The sequence below is a fragment of the Petromyzon marinus genome, chromosome 10 (genome assembly GCF_048934315.1).
Source record: "Petromyzon marinus isolate PM22_M1 ecotype Great Lakes invasive population chromosome 10, UKy_Petmar_22M1.pri1.0, whole genome shotgun sequence".
NCBI classification, from domain to species: domain Eukaryota; kingdom Metazoa; phylum Chordata; class Hyperoartia; order Petromyzontiformes; family Petromyzontidae; genus Petromyzon; species Petromyzon marinus.
This window is the reverse complement of record NC_133676.1, coordinates 14,116,202-14,130,127: the sequence shown is the minus strand read 5'-3', so window position 1 is coordinate 14,130,127 and position 13,926 is coordinate 14,116,202. Positions and strand designations below refer to the sequence as shown.

At 43.8% G+C, this 13,926-nt stretch overlaps 1 protein-coding gene across 10 annotated transcripts in view; it reads left to right on the top strand.

Moving 5' to 3' along the window:
* LRP1 (LDL receptor related protein 1) overlaps positions 1–13,926 on the top strand; it is a 313,912-nt gene that overhangs the window by 256,595 nt on the left and 43,391 nt on the right. For 8 of the 10 annotated variants that reach the window (XM_032951128.2, XM_032951126.2, XM_032951125.2 and 5 more), the window contains 12 exons: positions 11–124; positions 646–795; positions 1,815–1,940; positions 2,929–3,048; positions 4,333–4,461; positions 5,634–5,756; positions 6,251–6,391; positions 7,425–7,615; positions 8,203–8,386; positions 10,597–10,682; positions 11,597–11,716; positions 13,533–13,571. In XM_032951128.2, coding sequence (XP_032807019.1) covers positions 11–124; positions 646–795; positions 1,815–1,940; positions 2,929–3,048; positions 4,333–4,461; positions 5,634–5,756; positions 6,251–6,391; positions 7,425–7,615; positions 8,203–8,386; positions 10,597–10,682; positions 11,597–11,716; positions 13,533–13,571 — 1,523 coding nt within the window. The remainder of the gene's footprint in view (positions 1–10; positions 125–645; positions 796–1,814; positions 1,941–2,928; positions 3,049–4,332; positions 4,462–5,633; positions 5,757–6,250; positions 6,392–7,424; positions 7,616–8,202; positions 8,387–10,596; positions 10,683–11,596; positions 11,717–13,532; positions 13,572–13,926) is intronic. The other 2 variants (XM_032951130.2, XM_032951129.2) reach the window with 1 other exon arrangement.

Here is a 13,926-nt window from a genome sequence, read left to right as displayed (position 1 = left end):
TCCAAAAAAGACTCCACCTGTGGCGCGGATGAGTTCCGATGCGGTGACGGGTCTTGCATTGCCAATGTCACTCGCTGCAACCAGGTGGTGGACTGCGACGATATCTCCGATGAGATTGGCTGCGGTGAGTCCCATTCACGCCGGCTCTACGATGAATGTGTACAAGCAATACCACGTATCAAGATGCCGCTTTCACGAACGTATACAAAAGATAGCAGGCTCATTTAAAATGTTTTATATATATATTGTTTTACCGTTACTCGGTGGAAATAAAGATCATGAGATATGGTCCAATTCCATCTCTGTCATCAATAAATCTCGATACACCTCGGTATTACCTGAAGAAAGCCCCATTTGTCAAAACCCCAGATATTTGCGTCCTCTCAAAATCCAATTGGTATGTTTAATGAACCTGCCATTTCTTTCTAAATGCGTTGTAACAGGGAACTGTTCTTATTTTAATTATCTGGTATGATTCTTTGAAGTAATACGTTCATTGTGACACTACTAAAACCATTGGCAGTGCAATTATAATTTTGTTCAAATGTCGTTGGCTTCGTTGACGCCGCTGCAATTGCTTCATAACGGCGTTGGTGCTGGTGGTGTCTTCTCTTTGTTATTCTTCTTCTGCTGCCCTTATTGCAGGCCCGATGAACTGCACCCATTACCACCGGCTGGGCGTGCAGGCGTCGGGCTACGTGAGCTGCAACTCCACGTCGCTGTGCGTGCTTCCTGCTTGGATCTGTGACGGCGCCAACGATTGCGGAGACTATGCAGATGAAAAGAACTGCAAAAGTACGTGCAAGGCGACATCAAAGCAACGTTTGTTGCATTCCACTAACCTTATCCTTGCGGCACTATGGTTAAGGTTACTAATGTCTGAGCCAGAATATTGAAGAGTACTGCTGGTATCGTTCGGTTCTTGTTTCTTCTGTTCACGGAAGGTTGAAGAAGTTCTCACGTGAGGTGAAGTAACCCAACATGTTGTCGTCCGGGTTAGGCCATGAGTTGAGAAAATCTTCTTTAATGCCTTCGCTAAGCACTGCTGCGGGTATCTTCACCTCCGAAAGAGATGCCAGCAGTAGTGCGTAGCAAAACCTGAGAGAAGATTTTCTCAACACGTGGCCTGACTTACAAGCTTCTTCGAAAACTCACGTGCTAAATTGGAGTGGGGTAATTGTCCGAGTTGACGAATTAAAACCCATCGGCTACGAATTAAAACCCATAAAGTGCTTCAGTGTCACACTTAAATTAGTTTTCACATGCTCTGCGGGGCTGCGCGCTCAATGGCATGGATGATTACCATCGCTTATTTCCTCTCGTTTATAAATGCAGGGCTTTAGGCTTTTAGTGAAAATGTTAGCCCGAGAAAATAGATATATTACTACGTGTCATCAAGACTCAACTCGAGCTCAATGGATGTTTTAGCTTGATAACAAAAAACAGCTTTGCAAATCCGTCTTGTAGATGGATATTATTTTGTATATGCATATAAAACGAATGGAATCGCTGAGTCAATGCTCGACATTGAAGAGTAAAACCCCCAAAGGTAACCGCTGCTTTCATCAAAGTGGATTTTCGTTCGTTCATTTCTCAATCCGCTTGGTCCTGGTGAGGATCTCGGCGGCAGCATGTTGATTGAGTAGGGCGGTCCAGACCTCCCTTTCCCTGCCGACAGAGCCTAGCTCTTCCTGGGGAATTCCCAGGCATTCCCAGGCCAGCCTAGCGACATAGTCCCACCAGCGCGTCCTGGGCCGGCCCCGGAGTCTTCGTAAGTTAACGCCTCTTTTCTTAATTGACCTATCGCCGCGCAGAGAAGTCGGGCTCGCCCGGCTGCAGCCCGGACTACTTCAACTGCCCGAGTGGCCCCTGCATCCCCACGGCATGGAAGTGCGACCGCGAGCCGGACTGCGACGACGGAGCAGACGAGCTCAACTGTGGTGAGTTCTGATGCACACTTGGGGGGGGGGCCCCTTGGTAGCCACTGGAGGGGGGCCCCCTTGGCGGCCACTGGAGGGGGCCCCCTTGGCGGCCTCCGTCGTCATCGTGCTGTTGCAAATGTTAAAGGATGTAAAAAATAGACCCAGATGTGAGTCACATAAGCTTAGACGTAATGCATTGAGTCCACCCTCGCTTAGACGAGCACTATCCACTAATCCTGGCGCGGTCCGATTACTGACCAGTGCCACCAGTGAGGCTAACATGCACTGTCAGGCCATTACTCGACGCCGTGCTTGAGAGTGCAAGTTTCGGGATTGGATCATTTGTTCAAATCCCGCTTGGAAGATGATGCAGCCTGTCCATCGGTCCAAGCTCGATAAGTGAAAAACACTCTTCACGCCTAGTCCGCCGACAAACGTGAGCACACTGCTTCATTGCTCGCTTGCACGTTGTTTAATTGAGCAGTTTTATTTTTCAATCTGAAAGCTGACTATTGAAGGCGATGCGTTCTCCCTTTTTATAATCGGTAAAAGGGCGCAATGACTCATTGGATTTAGATGGTGTGAGAGATCCTTAGGCCAGGCTTTCCTTGAACAGATGTTACGGCTAATGGTAACCGAGATCTATGTATTCATCTAAAATGTGCTAATATTGCTGCCGTTATTTTTAAAGACAAAGAAAAATGGGATAATAAAAGGAATTCCCTCATTTATGAGGCAAAAAATAATTTATAGCATTTCAAGCGAGTAAATAAATGATCAGTTGAATAATTTCTATTCAAGTGTGCACTTCAATAGGCATTTCTTCGGCTGGGTAGATGAGGCTTAAATTTTTTATATTTAAGGATGGGGACAGTACATGAAATGGCAATTTTCAATTCTCTTTAGAGGGTCGCATTTTAAACGCTCGTATAGTTTCCCGCCGAGAGGCACTTCGTGGAGATGAGGTGTGCAGTGTTTGTTTAATGCTGGTGCCTGTGCTGTGCAGATATGCTCTGCGCCGTGGATCATTTTGAGTGTGACAACGGAAAATGCATTACAAAGCGTTGGATGTGCGATGGGGAAGATGACTGTGGAGACCGCTCTGATGAGAAGGACGCCCACTGCAGTATGTACACGCTGAAACAGAGGGCCTGCAACCAAAATAACAAGAGGGGCCGTTTATTTTATTTTTAGAGCCACAACGTAGTCCTTTAAGAGCTAGGACGAGCCCAATTAATTTCTGAGTCATTATTCAGTGCAGCTTTTCGCGCATGTGCGAACATAGCTTATTCAGCGCTGCACCTTACAATAGGTTATAATAATGCAGCTACTAAAATGTATCCTTTTTTATGATCTGTTATGCTGGGAATTGCGTGGGGACAGGCTACCCATTGTCCAGATGCTCCAAACGTTGTGTTTATATCCGTTGAATCATTCGCAGTAAATAAAAAAATGAAGCAACATAAATGCTAAATAAACTGAAATATTACACGAACATTTGGCTGCAGTCGAAATATCAGGCATTACGTTAAAAGGTTATAGTTGGCACGGTCTTGTTTCATTGTCGGCGCTGCAATAAATGAGTGCGCAAATAAAACTGATGATAAAAATCTGCAAAAAAAACGCAGGACTTGAAAAAGTAACACTACCCACTATGATAGGATAGCCTGGTGATCAGTCTGCTCCATACTGCACAAATATGCCAAGCGTTCGCAGTTATAATTGTATAATTTGTTCAGCAATATTGTAGTATAGCAGCAAAGCTGCTCATACACTGTGTAAAGTGGACATTTTGACCCTGTGAGATCATTCACAAGGGGAGAGGGAGGCTCTTGTGCTTTGGTGGCAATAATAAAAATATGCAACTTGAAAATATTTCACAACTAAAATACAAACCTAAATAACATGTGTGGCTTCTCGGCTCAATCTTGCAGCCCCTAGGGTATTGCATGTCATTGACTTATAATAATTACGTCTCACTGGCTGCACAATGTAAAATATCTCTCGATTGATTGAACTGCATTAACATACGCAAAGAGGAACCCTATATCATTTGTTTTCCAAATGTGAGACCATTAATCATACAAATTGCATAACATGAATTATATAGGTGGCAATTTGAAATCAATGTGAATGATCAAATCTAATAAATATTGTGCTTGGGCCGGGTTCGTTGGTCGTGCTGACATGCCTCCTAACCCACCCACGCTCTAACCTGTCTTGCACACATGTGCAAACTCTATTGTAAAACAAAGTTTTGCCGCCTGGCTGGTGTGAGACGCCCCAAAGGGACGTGCGTGCGAGCTTCTCGCAATAACAATGATAATAAAACGACGGGAAAAGAATAGCACGTGAAATATTAGTGTACGGTCACGTGCTCATCATTACCCCTTGCGCCGTTCTCCCCCAGGTGCGGTCACGTGTGGACCCGACAAGTTCCAGTGCCCCAACTCGCGCCTGTGCATCCCACCGCTGTGGGTGTGCGACGGGGATCGCGACTGCCCCGACGGCGCCGACGAGAGCGTCACCAGCAGCTGCCGTGAGTCCCCTCCACGGCTGTGCGTGCGTGCGTGCGTGCGCAGCCAGAACGCATTGCCGCTCGGAAGCCGACATGGGACGGCACCTGCAATGACTTCAACTTGGCCTCGCGTGTGCTTGACCGAAGGCAACAGTGGTAGCTGTCCATCATGATTAAATGGTACTGAATGTCCCACTGTGTTCGTGTCAAGATCGGTACACTTTGGCCGTCTAGTTTTGGGGCCCCTGAGCTTCTGAGTTAGTAGGACCGTGTGCCAGAATATGCATATGGGCGCGCTGAAACGTTCTCATAAACACCCATATTGAACCACATGCAGCTGGATGGAAACCGCATGTAAACAAGAGTAGTAACTAATTAGTTTAGCACATACCATTCTTGAAAATGTAAATAACACTATAAAGCCTGTTATTTTCCATAATTAAACTTGAGAATCTGGTTATTGTCAGCATTAACATGTTTTGACTTAATCGCAACTATTGCTAAACTCGTTGGTAAAGACATTTTTAATCTGTTTTAATTTTAGTAAATGCCAGCCGGTTTGTTGCTTATAGGTATGATACCAGTACACCTTTCTACCCTGCAGTATGTCCAATACACCTTCACAGATTTATTTACAGAGGTGTAGAAACAGATGCTGAAATTACTGCCTTCATGGTAGTAAACATATCAGGCGATACACAACTTCAGCTGCTCCACACAGCCGCGGTTACGGTGCTAAATATATGTCCCAAATTGCGTGATATCGGCCCCGTGGCTTGAGAACGATGCGATCCTCTGATTTAAAGCTTTCGTGACTGCAGTAATTCATATTCTTAGCTCTTTCGGTAAAGTCACGTTGAAGGGAAACAATAAAATAATAAAATATATATATAAAAAACAATAAAAATTCTCACGACGTTTCGACCATAACACAAACGGTCGTCATCAGGTGTGAAAAAACCAACGGCAAGAAACACTTCTTCTTTCACACCTGATGACGACCGTTTGTGTTATGGTCGAAACGTCGTGAGAAATTTTTTTTGTTTTACATATATTTTATTATTTTATTGTTTCCCTTCAACGTGACTTTACCGAAAGAGCTAAGCGGATGCGATCCTCGTTTCTGCTCGAAATATATTTGTTTGTTCCCTGCGTGTGCGTGCGTGCGTGTGTGTGTGTGCGTGCGCGTGCAGTTTTTCGAAATAAGTGCCCTCCCGAGGAGTTCCAGTGCGCCAACAGACGCTGCATCCTGCAGCGCTGGGTGTGCGACCACGACAACGACTGTGGGGACAATTCCGACGAGTCTCCCGAATGCGGTGCGCGTCTTCCGTTTCGCAATAGCCCCGTGACAAATGTCGATTGGTCCATTGCCCGTTGTTACTTTTTCTTCGTACGTCCGTGTACGGGGTTGATATTCTGCGTGCCCACCCTCCCCCCCCCCACCCCAAGTGCTTGAATGCATGTTGAATTTCTTTGCGTACGCCGTACGTAGCCAACCAGTGCTAATCGGAGGTTGTGGGAATTCCACTCCCGCTGCTGTTTGTTGCCGACAGAGCAAAGGATGTCCTGGGCATTTAAAGACAATCAAAATAGCATAGCTTTTCGCTGTTAATTTTCTGAAATCGAACTACGCATTAATGGACTTTAAAATTCTACTTGTTATGCATCTACATGGGAATTTTAAATGTATCGACACGTAAGCACGTCTGTGTGTGTGTGCCCATGCATGCGCGTCGTTTGAGTGTGCACAGTTCACTTACGTATGTATATTTTGAATACTCATTCTTCGATTTTAACGTTTCCTTCGCAGATTACCCAATGTGTGGACCTAATCAGTTCCGCTGCGCAAATGGGCGCTGCCTGCTCAAAAGCAGTTGGGAATGCGACGGAGACTTTGACTGCCACGACCGATCGGACGAGGCTCCCATCAACCCACACTGCAGTGCTAACAGTGCGTTTCGGCCGCGCGCCCCCATTAATATTGACGAGAGTCTCGCCGACATCACCTTGGTGGTTTTGGGGGGGGGGGGGGGGGGGGGGTTTTTCGCGGATGTTGTTGATCTTTTTTTCGGTGTCGAGATGGTCACCGCTCCGTCAAGTTTTCACCGTGCGCGAAAGCCGCCTCGTTGTGCTAAATAATTCACCGGTTGGCACACGCTTTACACATTGCGGTGAAGCTCGTGTATGTGCAACAACCATCTGTTTCTACAAGCCACTCGATTCGGGGACTTCCCAGTAGCTGTTATTTACAATTTTCATCAACTTACTTTCATTAATAATGCTATACGCATGCTGCTTATATTTATAAATGCCCGTTTATAAATGCCTGTCAAGTTTGTTAGCCAGGTGGAAAACAGTGTTGATTGATTAGCATTGGTAAAGTAAGAGCTGAATATAATTGAAAAAAAAATAGTTTGGACCCACAAACATCTTGCCAAGGGTAATAGCTAAAAGGTTCGGCAGTAACAGCAGCAATGCATTGATATAACAGCTTTCAAGACAAAGACAGGTAGTATGGTAGGCTTACACCTGAATTTCACATCGCCAGTGACTATCACTATATATATTAAATTTAAGGGGGAGCGGTAGTGTAGCAGTGCGGCACGCTACGACCCTGGCGACCCGAGTTGGATTCCCGCTCGCGGCTAACACCAGTGACGATTATCTGAACCAGTCCTGGGCCCTCCGCTCGGTCGACTCAGCCTCAAATGTGTATCTGGTGCGATGTGTAAACATCGCCACCGGGGAGACAAAGGCGGCCGGAAGTGGTGCTGGCCGGCCAACCCCTCGTGTGCTGTGTCGGCCTTTGTAGGTGCTACTCGTTAACAGCACTTGCCCCAACAGTCTATTAAGGCTATACGGGGGAATTTACGTCTGTGTCTGTTGAATTTAACCTAAGCTCAGACTTTATTATTTAAAAAAAAAATGCTCAGATTTCACGACGCCGCACGCTGAATCCATCGTCGCCGCATTTGTCCGAACAGACAGCAAGTGTAACGACTCGTCCTCGTTCCCGTGCGCAAACGGGCGGTGCGTGAACGAGAGCATGCTGTGCAACAACCAGGACGACTGTGAGGACGGCTCGGATGAAAGGAACTGCAACATCAATGAGTGCGCCGACCGGCGCATCAGCGGCTGCACTCAGGAGTGCACCGACCTCAAGATTGGCTACAAGGTGCGGCGTGACGAACGGGTTGGCACGTTTACAGCTCTCGGTGCCTCGACGCGCGAACCCCAGCAGATTGCACACTTTAGTGCGGCGGTGGGCGCTCAGGAGTGCACTGCGACCCTGTGATACGTGGATCAAACAAATCACTCGAGACATCGGTGTACGGCAGCAAGAGCGGTTTATGCGAATGCTGTCACAGGAGGTCACGCGTTTGGCGCAAACGGTCCTTCGCCGACTGTGCATGATGAATGGATGAGTGAATTCTTTGCCCCGATGTATGTCCTTGCTCGTAATAACGTCGATCGGCAGGTCCGCGTGTGGTGTGGTAATTTGTGGGTCCTCTTACCCCTTCCAAGACGTCTGATCGGCGTGGAAAAGTCGGCCAATATTACCCTCTAAAGGGGGGGGGGGGGGCTCCCAAATCTGCCTCTAGTGGAGTTCCTTCTGCCAGCAGTGGCATGAGCAATAACATCGCAGGGCCCCGAAGCGTTGAGCCTTAAAACAACAAAGCGGCGACACTTTTGGAAATTCGAATATGACGCCTTGCCGTCCTAAGATTTGTGATTGAATCATTGGCGTATGTGTGCGTGCAGTGCAAGTGTCGTGCTGGATTTCAACTTAAGGACGATGGGAAGACGTGTGTAGACAGGGATGAATGCCGAACCACGTACCCATGCAGCCAGACCTGTCTCAACAGCCACGGCAGCTTCAAGTGCCTCTGCACGGATGGCTATAGGCAGCGGGTTAATGATTCCACCAGCTGCAAGGCCATTTCTGGTGAGTCTCACTTCCATTGTTCAGAGTGGCTGCCTCCTCTTGTTTTCTTAAGTGAGAACCTTTGATGTCATCCCGCCTGATAAGCAGTTCCCAACCTTTTGGAGTGTGTGGATCCCTTTTCAAGGAATTTTTTTAAAATTACTTTCTTTAAAGTTATCCCAAGTGTGTGTTAGGCTTTCCCGCATATGCCGCCTTAAAACGCATTGGACAGCTCTGCAGCACAACTGCGAAAACACGCGCAACGGTGCTTCATCAAAGTTACAAATCTAGAAAATATACTACTTAAGGCACCATGCGATGTTGCTACCCATGTCTTTCTTTTTTTATTTAACCACAGCAGGTGTTAGACTTTTATATATATAAAAAAAAAATTTCACTTCAAACTGTTCTTAAAGCGCATCTTCTTTCTGAGCAAGATACAATTCTTAAGTTTTACCATTCTTGCAATGATCTTAATGGTTTAGTTTGTAGTTTGAATGCAGGATTAAACCGAATCGGTGAAGTTAAGGGAACCCATTTACTTGCTTGCAGGTAGGAGAGGAGAGCCACCTTGGGTGTCGTGGATGTTTTATTTTAGTCTGCGTTTGTCTCCCTTTCAACCGGGTAACATTAAGAGTTGATAAACGCTGCTCACAGAATCTTTAATTAAACAGGAACACAGCAACAAGAGGCTCGGTACTGAGTCGATAGCCAGTAATTGCTTAGATTAAAATTAGTCATCGGATGGTGCAGCGAGCCCATTCCTCATCTTTCTATCCCCTGTTGATGCTTTGTACGCGAATCGCATTCGCCGTGAGGGACGATACCCCCAACCTTTCCAAGGTGTGCCTGCACCCTGCTGCCAGGAAGAAGCCTGCATCTTCAGTGTTGAAGCACTTTCTGTGTGGGGCAACGTTTTCTAGTGTGTGTGTGTGTGAGTTGGGGCGGCATTGCGGGGGAGTTTAAGAGGAAACAGTGAAATTGTGCTGAAGTTGGATGAGTCCAGCTGCCAACATTCAGTGAATCACTTCACGCTGCCCAAACAATCTCTGGAAAGTACATTTCATGGGCAGCGGGTGCGAGTGGAAAATTACTATTTGGCCAAGGCAATTATATCGGCGTTGTGCGTGTATGAGCATTGTAGAATCTTAAATCAACGTATCTTTTTTGGCACTCAAAGTTTCACTTGTGCCCTACGACTATTTTGAAAAAAGCACGTAATTTGCCTTTAGACATCTGTTATAGGCCTTCATATGCACAGTTGGAAGCTTCCTTCGTGCCTAAAAAAACTGCTTTCGAAGCAGCACAAATCTCTTCCTGACAGAAGTCAACTTAAATATATATTTTTTTACATATGCCTGCAGTACAGTAAGTCCTTACTTAATGCGTTTTCATACATCTTATTTTCGTACAACACAGTTCTTACATTAGGGAACACTTCGCATAACGCGGAACACGCACCGTTATACGAGCTGTTTCTGGGTTGTCGACAACAAACTACTTTCTTCAGTGGGTGACCAACTACTTTTTTTAGGTGCGCAGCTGAGCGGTATGATACGGTACGCAGCATTAAACAGTACGCTGCATACCATCTCAATTCTTGGTCCCACCATGAGAATGACTGCAGGCTGATTTTTCAGCGCAAATTCGATTCAGTGCAGTAATTCCTCGCTTTGTGCGGTTCTCGCTTCATGCGGCACTTTTCAGGAGTGCATCCACCTCGTTAAACGAGAGATAACTGCAATCTATTTAAATTGTCGATTTAAAATCCAGAACTTGCGTGTTGTGCTCACGGCTTCCGATGCAACCGTGTAATGCGATTAAAACCTCTCCTTTTTCTGTCTTACACTGACCAACTAAGTGGTTTCAACTCACAATGCAGCCACTTTTTATGCAATATTTTGACAAGTAACATTGTGCTTCTCCAGTGAGCCAGACGTTCAGTTGCTCGAGGTATTTGGTTGACAAATTGCTTTTCGTCCAGACATAGCCATCTGGAAAACAGCATTTGTAATACTTTTAAGCGGCTCGAATTGTTTGTCCTAAATCTGTTATTCTCAAAGCACTCTTGTAAACTTGGTGGTCCACTGCTTAGAAGAGTTTCTATAAAGTACAGGGATGAAGCTGTGAAATTCGTATTCATGAGAAGTCATATCGTCGCAAAGGTTTTGTATTATAGACCATCGTTTTTTGTCATGCATGGACATTTATATATTCTTCTCTCAATACAGATGAGGAAGCCATTCTCATATTTGCCAACCGCTACTATTTGCGAAAGGTTAACCTGGATGGCTCAAACTACACGCTACTCAAGCAGGTACGCACTTTCTGAGAAAACTGATGACATGATTGCCCTCATGATCATCTTAAAAACAAAGTGAAATGGCCTCGTGGAAAAAGGCGATAAGGCATACTGTGTATGTATGTTGAACTTCTTTCACACCGTAAGTAGCCAACCGTGCTCATCGGTGGTGCGGGGGAAGGACAACATACTACACACAAAAAGCACTTCTGAAGAAATTAGTCTTCAATCTATATTTAAACGTGCATAGTTCCAGCGGCTTCCTAATAACAGAAGGAAGCAGTGAGGAGTGAAGACAGTGGTGCTTTTCATCAACATTTTTATTCAATGAGATGCATTTAAATGTTGGGCTAAGTTGATAACTCATTTCTTTAGAACTGCTTTTTTGTGCTTCGTTTGTTGTCCTTTCCCCGCACCTCTGATTAGCACCGTTCATTGTGTACGGTGTGAAAAGTTCAATAGACATACATGGAAACTGGATACATTGTTACCGAGTTTTCTGCAAATTCTTAGTAACGGCTTTTCATTCTATGCTCTATCATGTACGATGCAGTTTGTATAATAAAGTTTGTATAATGATGATGCAGTATCAAATATTATTTCTAGATTTGAAGCTTTCGTGACTGCAAGGATTCATCCTCTTTGGTTTTATTTGGTAAAGTCATGTAGATATAATAAAACCAAAGAGTATCAAATATTATTTCATATAAATTCAACACATTTAAATGCTATCCTGCATGAATATATGATTGCATTATTATGACGCACGCACATCAAAACATTTAGTTGTGATGTGTACAGAAACATATATAGCATAGAATTCGATTTCTGTGATGTTACAGCATGGTATTACAACATCGCATTAAAACCCATTTACTGTGATCTACTGCGTGTGGACATACACGGAGCTGTTTTTTTTTTTAATGCAGGGGCTCAACAATGCAGTGGCTCTGGATTTTGAGTGGAGCGAGCAATGGGTTTACTGGACGGATGTGACCACGCAAGGAAGTATGATCCGACGGATGCACATGAACGGATCCGACACACAGGTGAATGCCCGCTGTGAATAAAAGGCTCGGGCGAACCCTTCCGTCCTCCTCGGTGCCTGACGATGATGATTTCGTGTGGCTCGTGAAGTCAGTTGAACGTGATTTACCCGTGTAATTGCTTCACGCGAGAGTTTGTGAATTTGCAGATACATCCACCCACTGGCTTTAAATTTATCTTTGGGGCAGTGCGGATTTTCGTGGTCTATGGTTTAATGTGCATAGCTGCAGATGCATGCATACAGAGTCTTTTGTCCTCGACTTGTGCATTGGGCATCTGTGTCCTGTGATTGCAGTGCAACCAGATTGTAAATTTAGTTTGTATTGTTCATCACATGAGATGAAAAATAATCAGCATTGTCTTGCATCAATTTAGTACAATTCTGAAAAAGCAAATGGTCCACTTCGCCTAGAAGCTATATAATGGTGCACACATTATAGAATGATAATGCATTCATAGATAGCAGTACTGCAATTATAGTCTGATTTTGTATAATCCCTGCATTGCAAAAAATATACCAACACATTTGTAAAACTACCTTAACAAATTCAGTCCTATTAAATCTTTCCAGCTTCGAAGCTATACAATGCTTAATGACACACATCAGTCTTGTTTGTATTTAATTGTGAGTAAGTGGTGGATGCTTGTATATTCATCAATGTCTGCAAAAGGTGTTTTAATCGTTACGTGTTGTGACGTTTATTCAATAAATAAGCCCAACACATCGAATGAAGTTCTTGTACGGGAGTACATTTTAATTGAAATTACATCAAAGCTATGGTGTCTGGAACAAGATAGCCTTCACATTGACCCGAATGACAAACACAATTTCGGTCATTCAAGCGCAGGAAATATCATTTCGTGGAGGAGATGCTCAATATAGGTACAGAGCAATTAGCGGCGCCCTTGATCAGGGCCTCCTAGGAAGCCTCAAGCAAATACCGCATTCGTCGGTTTTTATTGTTGTTGATATTGACATTCTTATCCGAGTTTTATTTTATTATTTTGTAATTGAGTAAATCCATTTGAAATGTGTATATGTTTTATGGTTGAAGCATTTAAGACGAACCATCAATAATGCAATTTGTCTTAAGTTTCTTCTTTAATATATACTGTGGTATGTGATTTAAACTTTGGCTCACTGCCCAAGTAAAAGTATTGTTGTAATTGTTTATTAATATCCTCGATAATCTGTGTTTTTTTATCGGAGGCTGAGTACTGCACTGTGATCCCAGTCATCCAGGTTAAATTCCTGACCACGGCTGAATGCTAATTAAATGCTAATTACTAAATTCACCGCGTGTTTATAAGTAAACGCACAATGGAGCAAGCATTACCACTGCATTCATCGTTGCTCAGTCCAAATATATGATTATTAAAATTACCCTTTAATTTTACAAATTGCATTGAACGCCAACCATTGTTTCCCGTTCCTTAAGCGTTGTCAATTATTATGAACTGAAATGTCACGCAGCTCTAAAGACGAATATCTTGAAAAACTAGTTTTTGAATTGCTTAAATTACATGCAATATGTAGTTTGCAAGTTAAATTACATTTTCACGAATTTCATAAATTTAAATTCTGATCACTTTAGTTGAATAATTATACGTCTTATTTCAGCATGTTTAGTTTCCTCAAAATAGCTATCCTTGAGTGATACTAACACCCCTAATACACTAATTTATCTTGGACTTTGCCTCAATGTGGCTTCATATCATTATATAGATATAACCATTAATGTTACCGCTGATTAACCTTTCACTACTAATATGTATGTCTCTGCTTTTCCCTACTGCCTACCAATCTACTTGCGGTAGATATTGCATCAGAGTATAAACTCTGAGGACGAACATGGGGTGGGTGTCTTTGCTTATGTAATGTGCAATGTGACCTGTGCATTTTCTTACATACTAGTACAAGTGTGTCTAAGCATACAACAGTGGCACACAAAGCACGTTGTTTTACCTGTTAACATTTAACCACATTCATAATTGTAGAATTTTGCCAATGCTGATTTAAAAGTTAAATCGTGTGTTTATTTTGTAAACAGAATCTGAATTTTAGTTAAGTAGTCACGAACATAAAAAAAAATCTAAATTGGATCCCCTTTAAACGTATTGTACATTTTGCAAAGTTACCAAAGCAATCTACAATTCACCCCTTGTGACAAGCCTGTTCACACATTGTATCAGTGCAATTTTAGAGGCAGCA